Consider the following 23120-nt stretch of genomic DNA (forward strand, 5'->3'; position numbering starts at 1 on the left):
GCCTTCCTTCCTGTTGTTTATTGATGGTAAATAGTCATTGTCTGAAAAAGTCTTTGTTTTGCCCTCACTCTGGGAGTCATGTGGTATAGAATTTCAAGGATGACGGTTATTTTCCTGCAGCATTTCAAAGCTATTATTCCATATCTTCAGACCTCTGTTGTTGCTTTTGAGATGTCTGCTGTGTGTTTAATTTTTGTTTTTGTGTATTATGCCCCCTGCCCTGTTGCTTTTAAAATTTCTTTTGTCTTTAACACACCATTGTGCAGGTTAAGTGAGGATTTCGTCTTATTTATCCTATTCTAGGTGTTCTTCCTGGATCTGAGGATTCGTGTGTCCCGTTAGTTCTGGAACCTCTTCAGACTCTCCAGACATGGTGTCTTTTCCATTCTCTCATTTGTCTTCTTCTGGGACTCTCCTCACATACGTTGCAGGCATCTCTTCCATTCTCTGTGTCTTTTAACCTCTTTTGTCATTCATGTCTTTATATTTTGATGCTGATCTCTGAGGACTTTCTTCAGGCCTGTCATCTAGTTGACAGTTTTTCTTTTCAATGTTTGTTTAATCCTTCCACTGAGTTTTTAAATTTAAATCACTACCTTTTTGTCAGAGTGCCTAGCTCTTAACCACTGTTGCAGTTTCTTCTCATATGTTTTTGATGTTTTTCAACATATTTGTTTTATAGCTTGGCTCGTGGTAGACACTCTAATTATTGAATGAATGAATGAATGAATGATTAGTTTGTTTCTGACAGTTTTTATAATCTAAAGTTCTCAGGAGTCTAGACTTGCTGTTTTGGGACTTCCCTGGTGGTCCCGTGGTTAAGACTTCACCTTCCAATGCATGGGGTGTGGGTTTGATCCCTGGTCAAGGAGCTAGGATCCCACATGCCTCGAGGCCCAAAAGAAAAAGGTCATCTAATCCTCTAGACTTGCTGTTTGTTATGCTCCTCTCTTTGGATAGGTTATTTCCTTGTGTGTATATTGTGAGCTCTTCTTCATCAGGGAATTCTCTTCAACCTTTCCTTCAGAAAGGTTTTTTGTTTTTTTGTTTTTTTTTTTTTAATGCTAGTTTCTTCAGAAGGATCACTGGCCTGAGAGTTCCTAGTTCTTAGATCAGCTAAGTAGCAAATCTGAGTGAGGTGCTGGGTAAAATCACATGTGATTTAGGGGAGAGATTTTTCTCCTACCCAAGCTCAGGCCAACAGATAAATTTCCCTGCTGCCTTGCTATGTCGGTAGGAAGATTTTTTTTTAGCCCATCTTTTTACTAAGAGTATAGATTGAGAATTGAGAATCCTGCCTCTGTATAAAAGATGTCAGTACTAACTCTCTAGTTACATAAACAGAAGCCCTCATCTTTGGACCTTGTGTATGTGTTAGAACCCATGTGCTGAGTTTGCCAAGCTTGGCACCTCCCACTCCCCATCCAGAGCAGCTGCAGAGTTAGCTTGCATGTTCTGGTTTTCAGTTCCCTTTTCGTTTCTAGCCTGCAGGGATTTTCCTGACTGTCTTGTAAGCCCAACTTTGAAAAGAATTTGTAATGCTTCTCATCTAGTTGTTTAATGATGAAGGGGTTTAGGTTAGTTTAGTTTATTTAGGTTTATTTAGTTTAGTTTTAGGGATTGTTGGAGAAGAAATCTTCCTGCTTGGTTTCTTGTCCAGCACAGGGCCAGCCTTCTCTTTTAGCCTCTTGGAGTTCATATTATGATGGGAAGTGATAGGAGTGTGGCCACAGCACTTTGATCCTGCCAAAGTGGTCCAGGAACTCTCAAAAAATGGAGAACGATTGACCCAGGAAGACCTCAGATTAATAAGGTCCTTCCTCCAGCTAAGCAATGTGTGTCCTTTGAGGTTAGAAATAACCTATTGGGACAAGATGTTTACTGTGATCTATTAGAAGCTGGGTAGCAAATCTTTCCTGAGATAATAACAACAGGGCACACAAAACTGAGAAGACATCAAGGACTTATTAACACAAAAATACTTGCTTAATCATGGATTCCAGATCTTTAAGAGCCTGAACACCTGTCTTTATGCTTTCTGCAGGCTGTTTCTGGGGTCGGACATTATCACCAGTAGCACTCCCACCAAAGAGCAGCCCAAGTCCACCGCCAGCGGGAGCTCTGGTGAGAGCATGGACTCCGTCAGCGTGTCATCCTGCGAGTCAAACCACTCAGAGGTGGAGGAAGGCTCCATCACTCCCATGGACACACCCGATGAGCCTCAAAAAAAGGTATATCCTTAACCTTTTCCATAATTCCTGATGCGGGCACCTGACCCAGTGTTTGCCACATGAGGAATGTCTGTTTTCTGGTTGATCTCGCTAGAGGATTTTGCAAATCATGTTTTGAACCAGGTCTTCAGTCTGGGGACTTATTCCATATAGAAAGTGTCTAGAAGTGATAAGGCTGTTGGTTCCTTCATCGAGCCTTTGAAGCATCGTTCCACACCTACATCCAGAGGCAGGTGAAGGACTGTGGCTTGTAACATGAGCTACCCTTTATTTGGGAGATGGAGAATTGTCTTCAAAGAAGCAAAAAGTCAAGAGCCAAAGGTGTGTCAGTTTCTTGGTGGCAAACCTTGTCTCAGCCAGGCTTGTCCCACAGTAGTGCTGCAGAACAAACCACTCCAGACTCGGTGCCCTCAAGCAACAACCGTTTGTTCTCTGTCCTGCGTCTGCAGGTTGGTTGGTTTGGCTTGGGCGTGGTCATGATTTGGTCCAGGTCTTCTCTACCTGCCTCTTGTGGTTTTTGGAGTCACCCAGGGCCTGCTCTTAGCATGCTAAATTTGGATGAGCAAGAGGGCATTGCACATGCCTCAGAAGCCTCCTCATGGGCTCTATCTACCAATATTTATTTTCCAAAGCAAATTTGTGTGGCCCAATTCCACATAAATAAATGAGTGGGGAACTATACTCCACTTCCAGTGGGAGGAAGTGTGGAGTCACAGGGCATGGGTGCAGGGGAGGGTGAGGAATGGGTAACAGGGATACCATCTACCATGTCCCCCAAAAGGGAGAGTGATGAGAGGTGATAAAGGAGTTCTCAGGGAGAGTCTTCATGTCCATGGGTGTAGAAATAAGTGAAAAGAAAACAAAAAGTCCACGTGCATCCCCTACACCTGCTTCAGTCTGTTGCTCAAGGAGCTTGGATGAGAGATGTCAACTTGGACGTGACTAGAACTTGCACCATTTGGTGGAGGATCTTGCCTGGCTCGACTTGCTGTGTAAGTGACTTCTGGCCCCTTAGCTTATGCTGAGGCCAGCGAGGTAGAGTGTTGGTCGCAGTCTCTTCATTTTGGTTAGGTTTGCCCTTCTGTAAGGGGGTGCGTGTGCTGCTTCATGTTGTGATATAAGCACCGACAGCAAAACTGGAAACCCTTGGATGACCTTGTCACTAAAGGAGTCAATCCAGGAAGGGCTCATTAGGCCTGAGATGACTCAGATGCTGCCCCAGTGGGATTTCTCACCTTCCTGTTTTGAAATCTGGAGACACATCTTTAATGCTCCAAATATTGAAGGAAAGCTCTGCAAACACCCACGGACTGGCTGTTCTCTCAGGCATGTCTGGCTAATCAGGGATGGAATCATCCTTCATGACTTGACATTCAGCACTGAATCTGTCAGAAATCTGGGGTGAAGTGTCATCACTCACCTTGTGACAGGTTCTTGGGCTTTGGAGGCCCCATTTCCGATGGACTTTGATGATGGACGTTGTGCAGCAGTGACAGCTATTGCCCACGTTGCCCTGGGGATTCTCCCTGGGCAGGAAGGACATGGAGTCACGTTTGCATCTGTTTGAAACTGTACAGAAGCCCAGCGTGTGTCCTGTGCACACCCCTGCCCCGCGTTCTCTTTGTCTCCTCCCTTACATGCTGGCTCTTTATGATTTCTTGCACAAGTCATGAATTTTAATTCTTTGGCTGAACCTTTCTCAGAGTCAGAGATTTCTCTAGGTTTAAAAATGAGTGAGTGAATTGGATGCCAAGTAATTGCTGGGCTGCAGAAGCCCAGGATGTTAACCCGAAAGGCCTCAGCCCTGCTCAGGGCTTGGCTGGCCCGGGAGACCTCCGTGGCTCCACACCCTACCTTTCCCTTTGGCTACACTGTGAGGTCGCTCTTCTGAGTAAAGTGTAATTTGCATTCCTTTGTCTTGGTTCCCCTGATTATGATTTCTAAACATTCGCTTCACATTTGCTCCGCATTACTTAGATTCCCAGGAAGAATTCGGGCTCATGAGGTGGTCTGTTTAATGGTCCTATAACCCAGGCTCTTCAAGGCAGTATCTTGAATATAAATATCTTTAAAATCATGAAAAAATCTAACAAAGGAAAAAGATTTATGTGGAGGAAAGGGAAGGGGGAGAAACTGAACCAGTAATTGGAAAATGGACCCTCTTCGCTACTGTGTGGTATACCTGCAAGCAAAGCCAGGCTGTTAAATTATTCACCACCGTTAGTCCTCAAATTGAGCCACTAAGGTAATTCACTTGGGAAGCTAAGGGAAAAAAAGTAAACCATATTATGATAGAGCTTCAGTTAGACTTCTGCATACCAGGGTTGTCATATCAGCTGACTGGCTCTAATTAAACTAATGATGCAGTTGAATTTAATGTATGGTTATGCAATAGGAAAAAATTCATAGGGAATAAAATAAAGCAGACTTCATTTTACTTGGAGGCCAGATGATCAGAAAACTTAATTTCTGTACTTTGTTTCCATGGGCGGATAGGTGGGTATGAAAGATGTTAGTAAGTTTTCTGTTTTTTAAATGACCTCCGGATTATCTTATTGGATTAATGTTGTATAATTTAGCTCATTGAGAAATTATTTGTAATTTTCTATAATAAGAATTGATATTTTAAATGATTCAATTAGTGGGTTTTTGTTTTTTTTTTGGAACACCACCTAATGAGTTGGGGACATCCTCTTTCTTTGGTAATTGGTGTTGCACATATAAGATCTCTGTCATGAATCAGAAAAACACATTAACTCTAGTATATCATTCCTTAATTATTCTTGATATGCGACATGAAAATGTGTACAGTTAGTTCTAGAAACAAATGTGGTTAAGGGTAGGCTGTGTTCCCTTGGGCAAGTCACTCTGTTTCTCTGAATCAATTTCTCTCATATTGATAATGCTCTGAGTTTTGTTCTTGAGATAAGATACCCGAAAGCTCATCACAAGCCTCACAGTGCTGAGCATCCCTGAGTCTGGCGTACTGTGTTCTTTCACCATCTTATCATGGACCCTTGCTATGTGAACCTGGTGGTGGGAGCCAGGAAACTTGAGAGCACTTCCTGATGGTGCTGTCAACACCCGTGGCCTCAGGTTCCTCAGCAGCAGAAAGAGAGTGGGGCCGGGCGATCTCCAGGGCTAATGTTCCATGCAGAGCTGGATAATCTGTGGTCCTTATCTTAGAAACGTCTAAAAATACAAGCCATTTCTCTCCTGCTCTGAACGCCAGTGGTGAAGTAGAATCACAGTAGAACTGATCTCTGTGGGCAGCTCAAACATTCTTCTTGCTCAAGGCAGGAGGATTGGGCTTTCCTCCTGCCCTGTCATCTTCAGACTTCTTTTGGGAGTCCCTGTTGCCTCTAGTTTCTGGTATCTGCTGCCATCTGCTGGTCAACCTCCTTCAGAGCAGCTAAAAGCTCAGGAAATGAGAGGACCGCCTTGCCTCCCAGGTTGCAGAGTGATTCTGCCCTGGGTTCTGAATCATTGACAGGCCTCTGCCATGGGAGTGCTTCCATCAGAGATGAGACCCACGTGTGCTGTGGGCTGTTGTAGAGCAGATAACTGAAGTTGATTAGTCTCGACATTGACCTCTGCTTTGCAACTTAGCGCACTGTTGGCCAAGGTTCTAACAGTTCAGTTTCCTTCTGGGGTGTGCTTACTCTTCCAGCTCTCCGAGTCCTCCTCCTCCTGTTCCTCCATCCACTCCATGGACACAACTTCCTCAGGGATGTCGTCCTTGATGAACCCCCTCTCCTCCCCTCCGTCCTGCAACAACAACCCGAAAATCCACAAGCGCTCTGTCTCTGTGACATCCATTACCTCGACAGTGCTGCCCCCCGTTTACAACCAGCAGAACGAGGACACCTGCATCATCCGCATCAGCATAGAGGACAGCAACGGCAACATGTACAAGAGCATCATGGTAAGGCTCTCGGACCTCCACCCCGAGCACTCACGTGCCATGTCCGCATACGCACGTGCATTCCTGCCAGATGCATCTGTGCCATGTGAAGCAATGCCAGAGTCTCCCCGGATATAGGCTAATAGCGTGTTCTTTAAACTTTTTATTTTATATCCAAGTATACAGCCAGTTAACAATGTTGTAATAGTTTCAGATGCACAGCAAAGCGATTCAGTTATACACACACATGTATCTATTCTTCAAATTCCTTTCCCATCTAGGTTGGTACAGAATGTTGAGCAGCGCTCCATGTGCTGTAAGAAGGTCCTTGTTGGTTATCCATTTTACACATCGCAGTGTGTACATGCTCCTCCCAAACTCCCTAATTATCCCTTTCCCCACCCTTCCCCGCTGGTAACCATCAGTTCCTTCTCTAAGTCTATGAGTCTGTTTCTGTTCCATAAATAAGATCATTTGTCTCATTTCTTTTTAGATTCTGCATATAAGGGATATCATATGATATTTCTCTTTTTCTGTCTCACTTGCTTCACTCAGCATGACAATCTCTAGGCCCATTGATGTTGCCACAAATGGCATTATTTCATTCTTTTTAATGGCTGAGTAATATTCCATTGTATATATGTACCACATCTTCCTTATCCATTCCTCTGTCGATGGACAGGTTGCTTCCACATCTTGGCTTATATAGACTAATAACATATCTATATAAAAATGTGCATATCAGCAGTCTAAATAAGATACAATTTTTTATGTCTTAAAAGTTGCTAAGCCTTATTCATCCAAGTCATTGTCACCTTCTTCACAACTCTCAATTGGGGTGACTACATAAATGTATCCCAGGGAGGACGCCACTGCTGCACACCTCCTTGGAAGTCTTCCCAGGGACTTATGTGTTCACATGTCTAATTGAATTGCCATGCATCCTTAGCAATGTCCTTGGTGGTAGCAGTTTTCTCTTTAGTCACTTGGAGTCACATACAGTACAAATGGATGATCAAGCTGGACATATAGTTTGTGTCCACAAGGAACTATACATACAAATAAGTGAGACTGGCCTTTTTGAGCTTCTTATAAAAATTGCGTGTTTCTGAGCATAGTCCCTAAAATGTGTTTTAAATAATGGCAGTCTTTTTGGATTACAAACCATGCCTCTCCTGGTATTAACCTTGCGTATGTAAGGTCTGCTGTGTTTATTACGAGAGTAGACTCCTTATCTTAAAGGACATAATGTATTGAAAAGCGAACTCTCTCTACACCTGAAACTAATACAATACTATCATTCAAATAAAAAAACAGCAGACTTCCCTGTAGTAAAATCACACAGCTCCTCCTGCGTCTCTCCCCAGCTTCATCACTTGCTTTCTTTGAGGGCATATTGACTACTTACGAGCTCAGCTCTGAATATGACGTAATGATCTGGAGGCACTGTCTTTGAACATCTAAAGAAAAGCTTTACTAAAGCGTTCACTGAATCAACAAAATGTTTCATGACCATTAGTTGTGTACTAGTCATTGGACCAGGCTTTGGGAGTAGGGAGACAATTGATACATTTCTGTCTTTGAGGAACTTATAATGAAAAAGGAGATTGTAAAGAATTTTTCAAAACATATTAAATATTCTAGTAGAGGTCTGATCAGATTTTCCCAGGGCCTACGGGCCACATGAAGGCCTTTGTGTAAATCCTGCAGGCAGTCGAGTCTTATCGAAGGCTTTTATGTAGCAGTCAGATTTGCTCTTTAGAGGAGTAACTGGCTTTGTGGAGACCTCATGCTGGAACACAGGCGGGTAGATTAGAGATGAGGGAGAAAATTAGAAGCTGCTATCATATTCCATGTAGGAGGTGATAAGGGTTTGAAAGAAGGTCATGTGGCTGGAGATGATACGGATTTTTGAAAAATTTTTGTAAGTTAGAATTGTAGAATCTATCCATTTAGTTATCAGCTTTTTGGTTCCGTTTGTGGGGGAGCGGAAGAGGAAGGGCCAAGGTAGCTGGATGGTGGTGGTCCCATCAAGTGTGATGTAACTGCTGGAGGAGGAGGTTTGGGTGCGCTCACATTGGAGGTCACCGTGGGACATCCAGATGGCGTGGCCTCCCTGGCAGATAGTCAGAAACGCAGGTTGGTGCAAGGCTGATGCTGGGGTCGCACACTGGGGGTCGTCCAGCCCCACGGGCTGGACACGGTCTTGCAGGGGAGGGGGGAAGGCTGAGACGGAGCCCGTGTGGTGGTGACAGAGGGGCCGGTAAAGGAGTGTCGGGGCGGAAGGGGAACCGCCAGGCAGCCAGGGTCATCGGTGTCATTGTAGTATTTCCAGGGTGGTTTATTCACGTGGCTTCTCTCACATTGCCATCCAGGGAAGTGAGTGCCTGCTCTGTGACCGCGGTGTCTCTGAACTGAGAGGAGCTGAGGACTGAACACACGGACACAGTCAACGTGGGTGAATCTCTAAGCACCCTGTTGAGCCAGAGAAATCAGATATACCGCTTCCTGCAAGGGGTCTGATGTTTCAAAAACAGGCCTGACTTGGGGCGTTAGAAAACTAACCTCAGGGAAGGGCACAGGGAACGTTTTAAGTTCCTCTATAAGGTGTGTGAAGGAGACATCCAGGTACCGTTCAGTATTGTAACCCCCAGCCATGTTTGACAGGTGAGCGTTTGAAATGGGCGGAGTCCAAACTGAGATATGCTATGAGTGTGAAATGCACCCAGGTTCTGAAGACTTAGTACAAAAAAAAAAAGAATGAGGATGTAAAGTATCTTATTAGCAATTTTGTATTGATTATATGCTGCTATAATATTTTGGGTTTGTTGGATTAAATAAAATATTAAAATTAATTCCCCTTTTGAAAAAAATTCAAATGTAGCCACTGGATATTTAAAATTACAAATGAGGCTCATATAGTATATATCTACGGGACAGTGCTGGTTTAGTATATCAGCATAGCGTTATGTGGCTGAACTCAATGCTAGCCATGATGATCAGTTCTCCTGTAGCTTTTATGGTACAAAGTTACAAACCCTCAAGGAAAGCCTTTGGCCATCCCATCCATATGGACACACCTGAGGAGGGTTAAGGTAAAGAAAATAAGGGTAGCCTGGCTTTCTCCTTAAGTACGTTCAAAGTTGACAGCTGAACCTAACATTAACCATGAAAGTGAAAAGTAAAAGTGTTAGTTGCTCAGTCATGTCTGATGCTTTGTGACCATGGACTGTAGCCCACCAGGCTCCTCTGTCCATGGAATTCTCCAGACAAGAATATTGGAGCAGGTAGCCATTCCCTTCTCCAGGGCTTCCTCCTGACCCAGGGATTGAACCAGGGTCTCCTGCATTGCAGGCAGATTCTTTAATAAGGATGTGCCAGATGTTTTGGTGATACACACTTGAGGAGGGTCTTTATCACTTACAGGGACCCCATTGTAATGCTTGTTATTTATTGTATCACAAATACAGCTGCTTCTCCAGACCAGAGAGGGGCCCATGGGCGCAGCATCCTCAGGCTCACAATGACAGTTTCTTGGAGGAAATCAGACTTCTTTTTTTGGCTCTCTTTCCTCCTGGGGAGAGCAGCTTTTATTTCTAAGTAAGAAAATCTGTGTTTTCTCTTGCTTTCTTTCAAATTTAAAAAAAATCAGCCAAGGGATAATACGAAAGTGAGCTCTCCCTTTTCCTGTTTCTCTGAGCACCCTGAAAATAGCTGACTGATGGGCAGAGATGAAGGGGAGACTTGGGTTGAGAGGAGCATGTACTTTGAAAAATGTTAGATTTATTGTTTGTAAACACTCAGAAGCTAATTTTTAATTGAAGCAACATTTACATACAATTACATAGATCTGAAGTGTTCTATTCTTTGGATTTTTATAACTATAATATATATATATATTTATTTAACTACCATATGTGTGTGTATATATATGGTTATATATATATATGTATGTAACCACCATCTATATATGTAGCTGTCATATATGTGTATTTATCTATGTAACCACTATATTACATATATATGGTTATATATGTGTGTGTGTATATATATATGTAACCACCACTGCAAGTCTGGATAAATAACATTTTTCATCCACTCATCCCTTCTTCATTCCCAAATTCCCTTATGCCCCTCCAGTCCTGCTTTAAGCATAGCTGAATATGAGTTTAACGTTAGTTTTCTGACCCCGCAGGTTAATTTGGCCTGTTTTGTGAGAACAGATGCCTGCAGCCTGTTGTCTTCTGGGTCTCCTTCCTCTAGCTGTCCGTGACGTGTGTGAGATTCATCACGTTGTTGTGTGTTTCAGTTCCCTTTCGCTGTTACGTCATGCTCTGTCCTGAACACACAGCACTGTCTTTATCCTCCCCTGTTCTCCTGTCGATGGAGATTCAGGTTGTTTTCAGTTTGGGGTTGTTATGACTAAATCTGCTGTGAAAGTTTGCACAGAAGTCCTTTTGTGGACACACGCTTTCGTTCCTCTTGGTGAATATCCAGAGGTAGGCTTCCTGGGTCGTGAAGTCAGTTTACTCTTTGAAATGGTCAGTGTGCGGACCTGTGGCCACGTCTAACCCACAGGTTGTCACTGGTGCTCAACAGGTAAGGGTGACCTTAGCCCAGGACCGACAGCACTGTGCATTTCCCACACTTCCCTCATACACATTCTTCCATTGGAACCTCCACTGGAACTGGCAAGGCACCCCGGGGTGTCGCTCCTGTTCTAATGGGGGAAGACACTGTGGCTCTGCAAGAGGAGCTGATGGAAAGAGTAGATGACCTGTCCTCTGAGGGTGGAGCAGGGACTGGAATCCAGGAGGGCTGGCTCCTGGTCCTTGCTCATTTCGTTGGGGTATTTCTCCTGGGAAGGCACAAGATAGCAAGATGGAGAAGGTCAGGAAAACTCTTCCAGGAAACACAAAGTTAAATGCTTTACACACCCTTTCGTTTGACTTCCCAGTTGACGAGCCAGGATAAAACTCCCGCCGTGATCCAGAGGGCGATGTTGAAGCACAATCTGGACTCGGACCCGGCCGAGGAGTACGAGCTAGTGCAGGTCATCTCGGAGGACAAAGGTAGGCGCGTGTTCCTCTTCAAACCAGGTCGCCCCAGTATGAAAGGACCCTATGTGGACACAGTGTCTATTTTAAATGGAACCAAGTTGGGGGTGGGGTGGGTATTTTTATTTACTTGTTTATGTAATTAATCTTTTATTAATTGTCATTGGAGTAGAGTTGCTTTACAGTGTTGTGTTAGTTTCTGCTCTATAGCAAAGTCAATCAGCTATATGTATAGCTGTATCCTCTTTTCCAAGTGGAGATTTTGAATTGCCCAAGAGTGGAATTGTGTGGGGAACCATGCCATCACCTCACTTGTTATTAATTCTCTCAGTCTGGCCCCTCAGCAAACCTTGTATTTTCTGAAGTTTTGCTGAGCATGCCTCCCGCCCATTCTCTGTAAATTTCTTGTCAAGCATTTTTGTAGGAAGAGGTCCCTCCTTGTGTGTGGTGGGGGTAGGCGGAGCCTGTCTGGTCTTTGCCGACGGCCATCTACCTCCGTTACCCAATTACATGTGTCCAGGTTGTATGTGAACCTGAAATGTAGCAGTTCCTGCAGTGACTTCTCATTGTCAGTTAACCATTTACGAGAGCTCAGCCTTCAGTTGAACCTTTACTCACAGCTGATCTTCCAGTAGCCACAGCTCCTGATGGCAGAACTGTGGAAGGTTCTTGACCTCACGCTTATTGAAGCAAAGAACCAGTGAATATGAAATGCAGCAGTTTGCCGAGGAATCCATTAGTTAAAGAAATCTCCTTCATGGAAACTCTGGGCAGATAATCCCCCTGAATGTATCAGTTTGTTAATCTGAATTGGGGTTGTCTTTGTTTAGAGGAGGAGACATACTGGTAGGTGACTCCTCTATGCCACGGCACATCCGAGAAAGTGACTCAGGCAGAATAAGTCTGCTTTCCAAGTGCAGAAGGAACAGCTAGTACTGTTGACTGAGGCCAACCCTGTTTGCTGACTGACCCAACACGCTGACCAACGCAGGTGTCTCATTGTGGGACTGTTCCTCAACAAGCATTCCCCCTATAAATGGAAAGAAAGAAACTCTACAAGGTGGGGATTTGGAAAGGGAGCTGCTACTCTTACCCCACTGACCCAAAAAATCACCCAGGACTGTCATCTCGGGCCCAGATAAGAGTGGGCCAAATTAGAATAATAACCTTTTCCAAGCAACGAAAAGCCACAGCCTCAGAGAAAACTGTTTTCCCACTGTCTCTTGGAAGTTTTCTCATTTATCCAGCTGAGCCCAAGGTTGTGGGGCAAGCCTTTCTCAGTTATATCTTTTAGTGTAGTTACTGTTAAAAACCTCAGCCTACAAAGTGGTCTCTTGGGTTTTGCCACCCACATTGCCCCCAAGCCAATGCCAAGGTGAGGCCCGATGGGTCTGAAGATCCAGGAGTCCCGAAGCACAGCCGGGGCCCAGCTTCATTCACCACTGGGTGGTGGCGGGTGGGCGGCTTGACCTCTCAGGGCCTTGGTCTGTAATTAATTAAACGGAGACAGTACCCTACTAGCCCCTCATGCATCATGGGGAGATGGTGACAGGAAATAATGTACCAAAAGTGGACAGTATTCGAGATACAGTACAGATATATATATATATATAGCTGTGAGGTAAGTTGTTACCGACCTCAGGAATATGTGGGCAAGAGACTGGGGACACTTTCAGGGAATTATTCTTTATGGAACACTTGTGCAAAATGTAGCAGAGTACCTCAGAACCTGATCGCATCAGTCTTGGCAGTGGAATCTCAGTGTTTGACGCTAATGTTAGTTTGAGTTACTCCAGTTCTGCAGTCACATATCTCACCTAGCTGCCTCCCTTACTCCACTGCTACAAAGCTAGTTTTGCACATTTTACCTTTTTAATTCTCTCTTGGTTTTTAAAGATATCCCTTACGCCTGAGTGCTAAAGAGTGTATACCTTCTTTTTAAATAAAAAATGAATTTAAATAACTTTGCTCAATAACTTCATATTATACTTGTAACAGTCCTTGTTCAGAAATTACAGTTATCTAGTTGGGACTCATTGAAATAGACAGTTGTTGAAGTTTTAACAGATATAGCCTCTCTTGTCTGGTTTCCCTTTAACATTAAAATGCAACCCCTTAATGAAGCAAGTTCTCAAATGGTGGAAAATACTGACTTGGTTTGGGATTAATTTAAAAATGTTTTGATGTTCCAAGTAAAGATTTCTGGAAAGTGCTGTAGATTTTCTGCCTTTTCCCCCATGTCATCGGATTCACTTAGTCTCTGAGAAAAATTTCACATTGGGTAGAAAATGAACCACGGAAGGCTGGAAACCCCGGGCTCTGCTCCCAGTTCTGCCATTGACTAGCTGTGCACTCAGGAATGTCGCTCAACTCCTCCAGGCTTCTGTTTCCTACTCTACATCCTTCCGGCTAAAACATCCCACATTTGAGCATTTTGTTCACGGCTTGAATTTCCAAGATTGGATTCACACTTAAGTTTTTAAAATTGGGATTGGGAAATTGTTGGAACCAATTTGGTGTGACTGAGTGGTGGTCGTTATCCAGCTCCGTTCACATTCCAGGAACAAAGGACTATAATTCCAGCCATGAGTCTGGGCAAAATTTCCATCTGCCATGGTCAGTGCTGGGCTGATCTACACAAGCTGACCACCTTCTCTTCCCTCATCTCTCTCTCTTTTTTTTTGTTTTAGAACTCGTGATCCCAGACTCGGCAAATGTCTTCTATGCCATGAACAGCCAAGTGAACTTTGACTTCATCTTACGCAAAAAGAACTCTGTGGAAGAGCAAGTAAAACTGCGTAGCCGGACCAGCCTGACGTTGCCCAGGACAGCTAAACGGGGCTGCTGGAGCAACAGACACAGCAAAATCACCCTCTGAAGGCAGAGACGCGGGGCCCCTCGCTTGCCAAAGGCAGGGTGGGGCTGAGAATAGGCCATGGTGATCGCAACTACCACCCAGTGTTAGAGGATCGCTGGTGAAGTGGACTGAAGTTTGTTGAGCACCTCTGGTGTGCAGGGCACTACGATAGGCGTCGTGGGGAAATCGGAGATGAGCTTGACGCAGAACGGATGACCGAGTCACTGATTCTCTTTGACCTGAGATTGAAATGCAAAATCATCCGCACTTATAAATCTATATGTATGTACACATATTTGGTATGTGTGTGTATATATATAAATATGAGGGACCTGTGGGATATTCTGGACTACGGGAAAACAAATTTGCACAATGGCCTGGGAAGGCGAGGTCACTTTTGACAGGGAAACAGAAGGAACTGAGAACCTTGTCTCTCACCTCCCAAGTAAATGGAATCACCCCTAGGATTGCAGAGCATCCTTTGTGCCAGTATTATAAGAAGTCCAACCTATTTTTATAAAGGGAGAGGATTACTTTCTCAATCAAGTGCCACCAGAAAAGAACCGCTGCAGAGGTGGGAACTGCCACAGGCTGAATGAAAGGCCACGTCAGACAGGGTTTGGATGAGCCAGTGGCTCTGACCTCTGCTTGCATCGGCCAATGCTTCGGCTACCCCAGGGAGGGCGGGGAGCAGCTTCGGAGGCCCCTCTGAGCCACTGAACCAGCCGTCAGGACGCCTCTGGAGGCAACGCAAGCCCACTTTGATTTGGTAACTGCATCGTGTGTCTCCCATCCCCTAAAGAACACATCACAAGCATTTCTTGCACACGTAGCCATGTTCTTTGGTAACTTATCAACCAGAAAAGAAAGCTCAGAAGGATGATGATTCACTTGGACTCTGATCCGTCTCAGAATGCCACTGCTTCATTGTTTTTTTCTGATTGCCTTTTGCATGTGAAACTATATGTTTGCAGTCTTTTGCCATCTGGATCGTAGTACCTCTATATTATTAACGTGCAATTTGTTCCTCAGGTGTAGAAATCCCTACTGCAGTTGACTATGTCTGATCATTTTGAGACCTGTGAAAGATTTCTGAACAGCCATCGCTCTGTGAACAGCCCCCTGGAGATGTTCCCAGCTGAGAGCAGTGTCCTGTTTTTACTAACTTTTACAGCCTTCCTGTGCCTACTCATGGGGACAGAAGTGGGGCTTCGGCATACTATCCAGACCATTTCTAGTGAGGTACACACATTCTTCCAGATGGAATCATTAACTTTACTTTTCAGGTTCCCACACTCTGTATCCCAGTGTCACTGTTAAGTGACACTTTTGTCTTCAGTAGCACCGTCATCCTCTCCCTTCCAAATCTGAGCTGTACTGGGGTTTGAGCTATAAAGCCATAACATGTGGGATGTTGACATGTGTAAGAAGCACTTTTAGAATGTTGTCCTTTTTAAGAAAAAAAAAATCTCAAAATACCAGTTTTTATTCCAAAAATAAAGAACAGACCCAAATAAGAAGTGCAGATTGTAATGTAGAGCTTTTTCTTTCTTTTGTTCGCCACCCCCCCCCACTCCCCACCCCCTGTCCTGTAAAGAGAGCTCCCAAAGTTTATGTGTGATTCATGTTCTGTAAATAGTCATATGAAATCTTCAAGAAACACCAGGGAAAGTCTAGAGATTTGTGCCCTTGGACCAAAGAATAAGAATGAGCCAGGAAGGCCTCAGATTTCCTGTAGGTCTTTCTAGGTCAGAATGTACCTTGTAAAGACTGACTGGTATCAACTAGTTGAAAAGCATTTTTTTTTTTTTTCTTTTTTCCTATTTTCGAGGCTGGTCTGATTTGTGCTTCTATGCTTGGAAGGAGGGATGGCCAGGGTGCTAGACATCATGGAGATGAAAGGAAATGTATCCTCAGCCTGAATTTCTTGGCTTGAAGATCAAAAAGGAAATGTAGAATTGTCAGCCTGGTTTAGGGTGCAGCTACCAAGACTTATAAGTTATGCCCGTGTGCTCGCCTTGTGTATTTATACTGTATATGTAGAGTCTAGATTTATATACTGCAATGTAATATATATATATATATATTCCTTTTTTAAAAAACAATGGAAGTTACAAGTAGATAAAACATAGCTTCATTTATTTAATGCCACTTTAAATGTCTTAAATTTGTTTCCTGGTGAACTGCCGGGTAAAGCTTTTAGCTGCTGACATGCTTGTCTTTCTGCCTCTCTGTCATCTGTTTACCTTTTGGTTAAGTTAATAAACTGATTTGGGACTTGGTTGGCATGTGCTGCCAGACTCAAAGGGATTGTATCTGGAGTGTTAACCTGGTGGATCTGGGTTTCAGATGTGTCAGTAAGTGCTTTGGGAGCCCACTCTGGTCCGGCTCGAGGGAGCAGAGGGAGAGCCAGTGGCCCAGTTAGGAGGGGTCCTCGCCACCGTCAAGCATCGTTTGCATTCAGGGGCAAGAATGACATCTTAGGAAATCGCTGTCAGATGCGATGGCTTGCTGGAGGGCATCCTTAGGGGTAGTTTGGCTGGGACACTATAAAATCAAACTTAGGATCCAAGGTAGGACTTTGTCTTCTTTCCAACAGCCTTTCCTGAGTCTCCAGTTGCTACCGTCAGCATAGTTCTTGAAACCATCCTTGGTGTTCCAGAAGCCGGGACAGCCTCTGTGGAGGAAAGAAGGAAGGTCTTCCCAAAATTCAGTCAGACCTAGACCAGCTTCATTCAACAGATGCCCATCGGCATTCCATCATATCATTCCCCAAGAAATGGATTCCTAAATAGATCCAGGTTATCAAGTTTTCTGCGTCCCTGTGGGATATAGGAGACAGCCAAGTAGGTGTTATAATAATTGATAATATGGGCAGGAAAAAGGGAGGTTTCTATTTCTGGCACTAGGTGACTATATTGTCAAGATTATCTGAGAAAATGTGTTCCCTTGTTTTGTCTCCCTCTAGAAGCAGCTTGAACTTCCAGATGTTCAAGCTGGTTTTAGAAAAGGCAGAGGAACCAGAGACCAAATTGCCAGCATCTGCTGCAATTTGATCTCTGGTTCCTCTGCCACAAGCTGGAATCAAGATTGCCGGGAGAAATATCAATAACCTCAGATATGCAGATGATGCCACTTTTATGGCAGAAAGTGAAGAGGAACTAAAAAGCCTCTTGATGAAAGTGAAAGAGGGGAGTGAAAAAGTTGGCTTAAAGCTTAACATTCAGAAAACTAAGATCATGGCATCTGGTCCCATCACCTCACGGGAAGTAGATGGGGAGACAGTGGAAACAGTGTCAGACTTTATTTTGGGGGGCTCCAAAATCACTGCAGGTGGTGATTGCAGCCATGAAATTAAAAGATGCTTACTCCTTGGAAGGAAAGTTATGACCAACCTAGATAGCATATTAAAAAGCAGAGACCTTCCTTTGCCAACAAAGGTCCGTCTGGTCACAGCTATGGTTTTTCCACTGGTCACGTATGGATGTGAGAGTTGGACTGTGAGGAAAGCCGAGTGCCGAAAAATTGATGCTTTTGAACTATGGTGTTGAAGAAGACTCTTGAGAGTCCCTTGGACTGCAAGGAGATCCAATCAGTCCATCCTAAAGGAGATCAGTCCTGGGTGTTCATTGGAAGGACTGAAGCTGAAACTCCAATACTTTGGCCACCTCATGTGAAGAATTGACTCGTTGGAAAAGACCCTGATGCTGGGAGGGATTGGGGGCAGGAGGAGAAAGGGACAACAGAGAATGAGATGGCTGGATGGCATCACCGACTCGATGGGCATGAGTTTGGGTAAACTCCGGGAGTTTGTGATGGACAGGGAGGCCTGGCGTGCTGTGAATCATGACTCGCAAAGAGTCGGATGTGAATGAACTGAACTGAACTGAACTGAGAAGCAGCTTGGTGACATTTTGTCTGAAGGAATAATGTCTTAAAATTTCCTTCTTTGGAGTCTTTTCAAATTTGCTGTGCAGCACAGGATCATTAGGAAGTTTGCAGTCTTGCTCCGTGTCCTGATTTCAGTGGTCTTAAGAAGTTTCCGCAGCGCCAACCCTCTTTTTCTATAGAGCTGCTGCAATGACCCCAATTACCTCCTGTATCCACAGTTCCACTCTAAGAAGTTATTTCCATTGTGTTGTGCATGGTTGTTTCCCCTAGGATCTCTGTTAAAATGAAATAACTTCTGGAAGGGATGGTTAGGCTAGGCTAGTCTAAACTAACAAAGCGTGAAATCTCAGTAACTTAGGATAGTTTGGTTTTCAACATGTCATAGGTATTGCAAATCGGGCGACTCTCCTTAGTGGCTCAAGGATCCAGGCAGCTTCCATCTTGCAACTTAGTGCCATGGTCTCAGATTTTTTTTCCTTCAAAATCACAGTGATGGGGGAGAGAACTCACAACCGTTCCTGACTGCCTTAGTCCAAAGGGACCGTGTCGCTTCCATTCATAGTCCACTGGCCAGTCAGTGGCCCCAGTCTGTGTGCAGGGGAGGAAGGAAGATGGAGGAGGACATTTGGAACAGATGAGCGTTTCCATCTCTGCCCAAAGGAGTGCTGTCTTTTCACCAGGGTACATGGCTTTATTCATTAGCCACAGTCACCAAAAAGTGTTTGGAGGAGATGGTAGAGAGGACTTGAGATGGGGGCTGCACAGAGCCAAGAAGGGTTGAAGACAGAGCGGTGCTCAGAGGAAGAAAAAGCATTAATACAAGAGTAATTTAATTTTGTTTAGAATTAGCCTTACAGAATTTATTTTTAACATGTGGTCACCACCAATTTTCATGCTTCTAATGTAGTCCCTACTCAGACTAAACTAGGAGCTCCTTTATAGATGTAGTTGTATGTCAAATCTTTTTTTAAAAAAAATCTAGGAAATTTAAAATGTTGAAATATAAACTGTGAAATCAAATAGAAGCCAGGCAAATTTAATTAGACTCTGAATTAGAAAACCACCATTTGGTGTGGTTTCTCAGCATCTCTGCCTAGAAAACTGTGTGGAAGTAATTCACTTATTTAACAGTTTGAGGTATTTAACATTTTCTTAAGACTTGGAAGGCATCGTACAAATCATACAGTCAACGCCCTCATATTACAGATCCCCTGGGCTTGAGGCTCAGAGCAGTTAAGTCACATGCCAGAGGTTGGGGCAGGGCTCTGAATGACTGGACTCCACTATGTGGGTGTCACATGGGTCAGGGCTATCCTGACATATTCCCCAGAGCCTCCTGGGGCTGGAGAGAATGCCTGGGGTCTGCTGGCTCCATACCCAGCCTTCCAACCATGTGAAGTTCCACAAGCTGCCTTGGTTAGATGGGCATCTGGTTGGTTCTTTCAAATCTCCAAGGAGAGACCTGCAGCTGGTCGGAGCACTGCTGCCTTTTATTCTGAGCATCATTCCATCTTACAGAAGGGGAAACAGGGCTGTAAGATTACATGGCAAGTTAGCTCCCACCTGGGATCCATGATGCACCCAGAGAGTAGGTGAAAAGCACCAACTGAATGAGGCATTAAGGGAGTGGACCAGTGATCAGGACCGAGTACTCTATCACAGCCTTCTCAGGAGAAATCACGTTTAATCCTACCAGTGTTTCCTCCTAACAACAAAATGTTGTTCAGAGCAACATTTTGCACTGCAGTCAGTCTCTCACAATGGTATCCATCAAGTTGAAGAAAGAAAAAAGAGAATGATTGAAATTGTTTCTAGATTGCTCTAGCTATTAAAAATAATACCAAGGCACCAGTTCAAAAGGGAGAAGCATTTTAAATGAGACTGACTGCTGCCTTGCCCCCAGATGTCTATTTCTGATCCTGATTTATACAACATCTAACATCCAAGCCTCAGAGAATTGGCCTGATCAGCTGAAAAAAATTCAGTATATGAGATTTACTAGGTGGGAAGTAAACATTGGAGCTGGAGTTGCAAGCTTCTATGTGTGTGAGAGAAAGAGTTGGGGAGAGAGCGAGCAAGCAAGCAAGCAAGAAATCGAAACATTAGATATTAGTGAGAAAACAAGAAACGAGAGCCTCTCTCCCCAGAAGCTTTTCATGCATGCAGTTTGGTGTGGGTGGGATCTCACTGCCTGGCTCTGACTCCCAGGCCACTTAGTATTTTATCTTCAGCAAGTCTGTTAGCTATTGCCTCATCTGAAAAGTGGGGATGGAAGACAGCTTCTATCTCTTGAGGTTCACGTGCTATTAAATTACACGGTGCACATAAAGCCCTTCTCTCTGGCGCTGACTGCGGGAGTTCACTGCTGGTATTCCTGGGAAGCCCCCTTGCCCGGTGAGCGGCCACGTGGGGCACACGTGACACTCAGAGGTGGGCCCACAGATGCCTGAATGGCACCCTGGGAAAATCGAGCCTGCGGCTGCTTTTGGCAGAAAGACTGACTCATGGAGTTGGAGGGCAGCCAGGGGCTCCTGCAGCCTGCTCCACAGCCCTGCTCCAAAGAGAGAGTGGGCAGGGGAGTGTGGGTCCCGCCTACCGCAGCGCCTCCTGGTGGGGCCGCGGCAGCACAGGGACCCTTGCCGGACAGGCTGGAAAGGGAGCCGCTGGCCCCCAGGAAGCAGGCCTGAGCTGGAGCATTCCCCCGCTGGAACCTACAGTGACTTCCATCAGGGCCCCCCACCTTCCTGGCTTCCCTCTGTGGTCAGGGAAGGACCATTCTCTCACCAGAAGCTGAGCTCCCCCGTTCCTTTCTCTTCCCTCCTGTCTCCACCTGGGCCTGGATCTTCCCCTGCAGGATGGGGCTGTCTGCTCTGACCCTCCCTCTGTCCAGGGATGACTCACATGCAGGACAGAGTTGTTGCTGTTCCATAGGCATCAGGGGGGCCCAGGCATCCCACCGTTCCTCTGCAAGCTGTCCAGCTCACCGCCGCCTCACCTCTGCACTGTGGCCAGATCGCAAGGATTAAAGAGTCATTTTAAGGGCCAGGGTCGCCACTTCCATACCAAGCCTCTTTTCTACTATTGTGTCACTCTGGTTCCCTGCCCTCGCCACCGCCCCCTTTCTGGCCTGTGTGCTGGCCTTACTTCTCCACCAACAATGGGGGTGAGTCTGTTTTCTTATCCCCCTGGTCTTGTTCCTTTCTCCTGGACTCAAACCCCTGTGCTGTGTCCTCCCTCTTTCCTCTCCCCTCTAATACCCTAAGGCCTGCATTCCTCTTCTGTCCCCTCCCTGCTCACGCTATGGGCATGGTTTCCTCCTGATGTCCGTTCTGAACAGTAATATCCCCTTCAAGTCTTCACAATTCATGCTGGCATTTTACAAAGTAGTTAAAACCCTTCAGACCACACCATCAACACAGACATCTCAACTATGTGAAGGGCTTCCCCAAACTGTCCATTCTCTTTGGTAGAGGACACTTTGTTACGAGTTATTTTCTAAGGTCTCCGAAGAATAAGGAGAGAGGGCTTGTCCAGGGCACTGAAAAAATCATGTTCCCCCATAAGCAAGAGCCCAGACTCATTCCCCTAGAAGAGGAAGCACCGGAGAAGCCTCGTCTGGACCAGCAGGGCCACGCAGCTGGTGTTCAGACACGGAGATTTGGTCAAAGTGCCCACAGCTGAGAAGCCAAGCTGAAGAAATGCCAGGGAGGGGCAGAAAAATAAACGCAGTGAATTAAAAATAGAGACAAAACCAGTTCTCAGAGATGATTCTTCATTCTTTCCATCCTTTTTGAAGACATGCAAGAAGGTGGCTTTGGGCTGTGAGCTGCCTGCCTAGTGTAGCAGAATGATCTTAAACTAAGATCATCTCCGTGTCAATACAGGCCCTTCTAGGCAAATTCACAGACCAGAGAGGAAGCCACTTTCTGGCCCAACAACAAATTTTAATGGAGCCCTTCCACCACTTGCCTTGGGATCCCATTCAGTATTTAGTAATTCTGTCAAATATTCCTGAAAACACACCTAAACTATTCTTGCTGCAATTCGAGCCATTTCCTCATTCCAGGCACATGATAAGAGAAGGTATCATTTTCTCTTCTTGCCAGGAAGCCTGCACAAGCCTCTAGCCCAGCCTTACCCACAAGGGGGCAGACACCAGAAGCAAGAAATATACAGTCCTACAGCAAGTGGAACTGAGCCTAAAAAACACAAGTCAGAACCTATCCTGAGACCAGCAGGCCCCTGGCTCTTGAGCGCCAAGAGGGGAGTGTACTGCTGGGTCACATAGGATATCCCATACAGAGGACCGCTTCACCAAGGTTGGAAGCATGAGTAACCGTCCACATACATAAAAATACAAATAGAAGTTTAGACAAAATGAGACAACAGAGGACTATGTTCTAGACAGAGGAACCAGATAAAACCCCAGAAGAAGAACTAAGGGATGTCAGTTCAGTTCAGTCACTCAGTTGTTTTTTGACACTTTGCGACCCCATGGACTGCAACTTCCCTGAGAATGAGTTCAGAGTAATGATTGTAAAGATGATCCAAGAACTCAGGAAAAGAATGGATGCATGGAGCAAAGAGTTTTAAGTTTTTAATGAAGAATTAGAAAAAATAAAGAATAATCAGAGTTGAAGATACTATAACTGAAATGAAAAATACACTGGAAGCAATCAATAGCAGAATAAATGAAGCAGAAGAATGCATAAATGAGCAGTAGACAGTGGTGAAAATCACTGCCATAGAACAGAAACAAAGAAGAAAGAATGAAAAGAAAGGACAGTCTAAGAGACCTCTAGGGCAACCTCAAGCACATCAACATTCACATTATAAGGGTCCCAGAAGAAGAAAAGAGAGAAGGGGTCTAAGAAGATATTTGAAGAGATAATAGCTAAAAACTTCCCTGACATGGGAAAAAAAACTATTGGAAAAGATACTATGCTATGTGGGGAACCAGAGGTCATAGGGAAAAACAGAAGTGTCTTCAGGGACAGTGATTCCTTAAGCAAAATGTCATAAAAGACACTCTGCTCCCGTCAACTTCAGACATTCACTTGCACTGCTGAGCAATCAAGGGTTCTGTTTACTACAACTTGAAACCTTTACCCCAGAACATCATGGAACTTCCCTTTCATCTACAGATCTTCGCATCTCCTATTCTGGTAAAGTTCATTTTG

General features: G+C 44.7%; 1 protein-coding gene across 2 annotated transcripts in view; it reads left to right on the forward strand.

Annotated features, from left to right (window-relative positions):
• The window catches only part of RGL1 (ral guanine nucleotide dissociation stimulator like 1), a 270929-nt gene extending 254565 nt beyond the window's left edge, over positions 1-16364 (forward strand). For both annotated transcript variants that reach the window (XM_065936188.1, XM_065936189.1), the window contains 4 exons: positions 2045-2231; positions 5902-6156; positions 11093-11207; positions 13883-16364. In XM_065936188.1, coding sequence (XP_065792260.1) covers positions 2045-2231; positions 5902-6156; positions 11093-11207; positions 13883-14070 — 745 coding nt within the window. In that variant the 3' untranslated portion in view covers positions 14071-16364. The remainder of the gene's footprint in view (positions 1-2044; positions 2232-5901; positions 6157-11092; positions 11208-13882) is intronic.
• Positions 16365-23120: the final 6756 nt, after the last annotated feature.

The sequence above is a fragment of the Muntiacus reevesi genome, chromosome 5 (assembly GCF_963930625.1).
Source record: "Muntiacus reevesi chromosome 5, mMunRee1.1, whole genome shotgun sequence".
Classification (NCBI taxonomy): domain Eukaryota; kingdom Metazoa; phylum Chordata; class Mammalia; order Artiodactyla; family Cervidae; genus Muntiacus; species Muntiacus reevesi.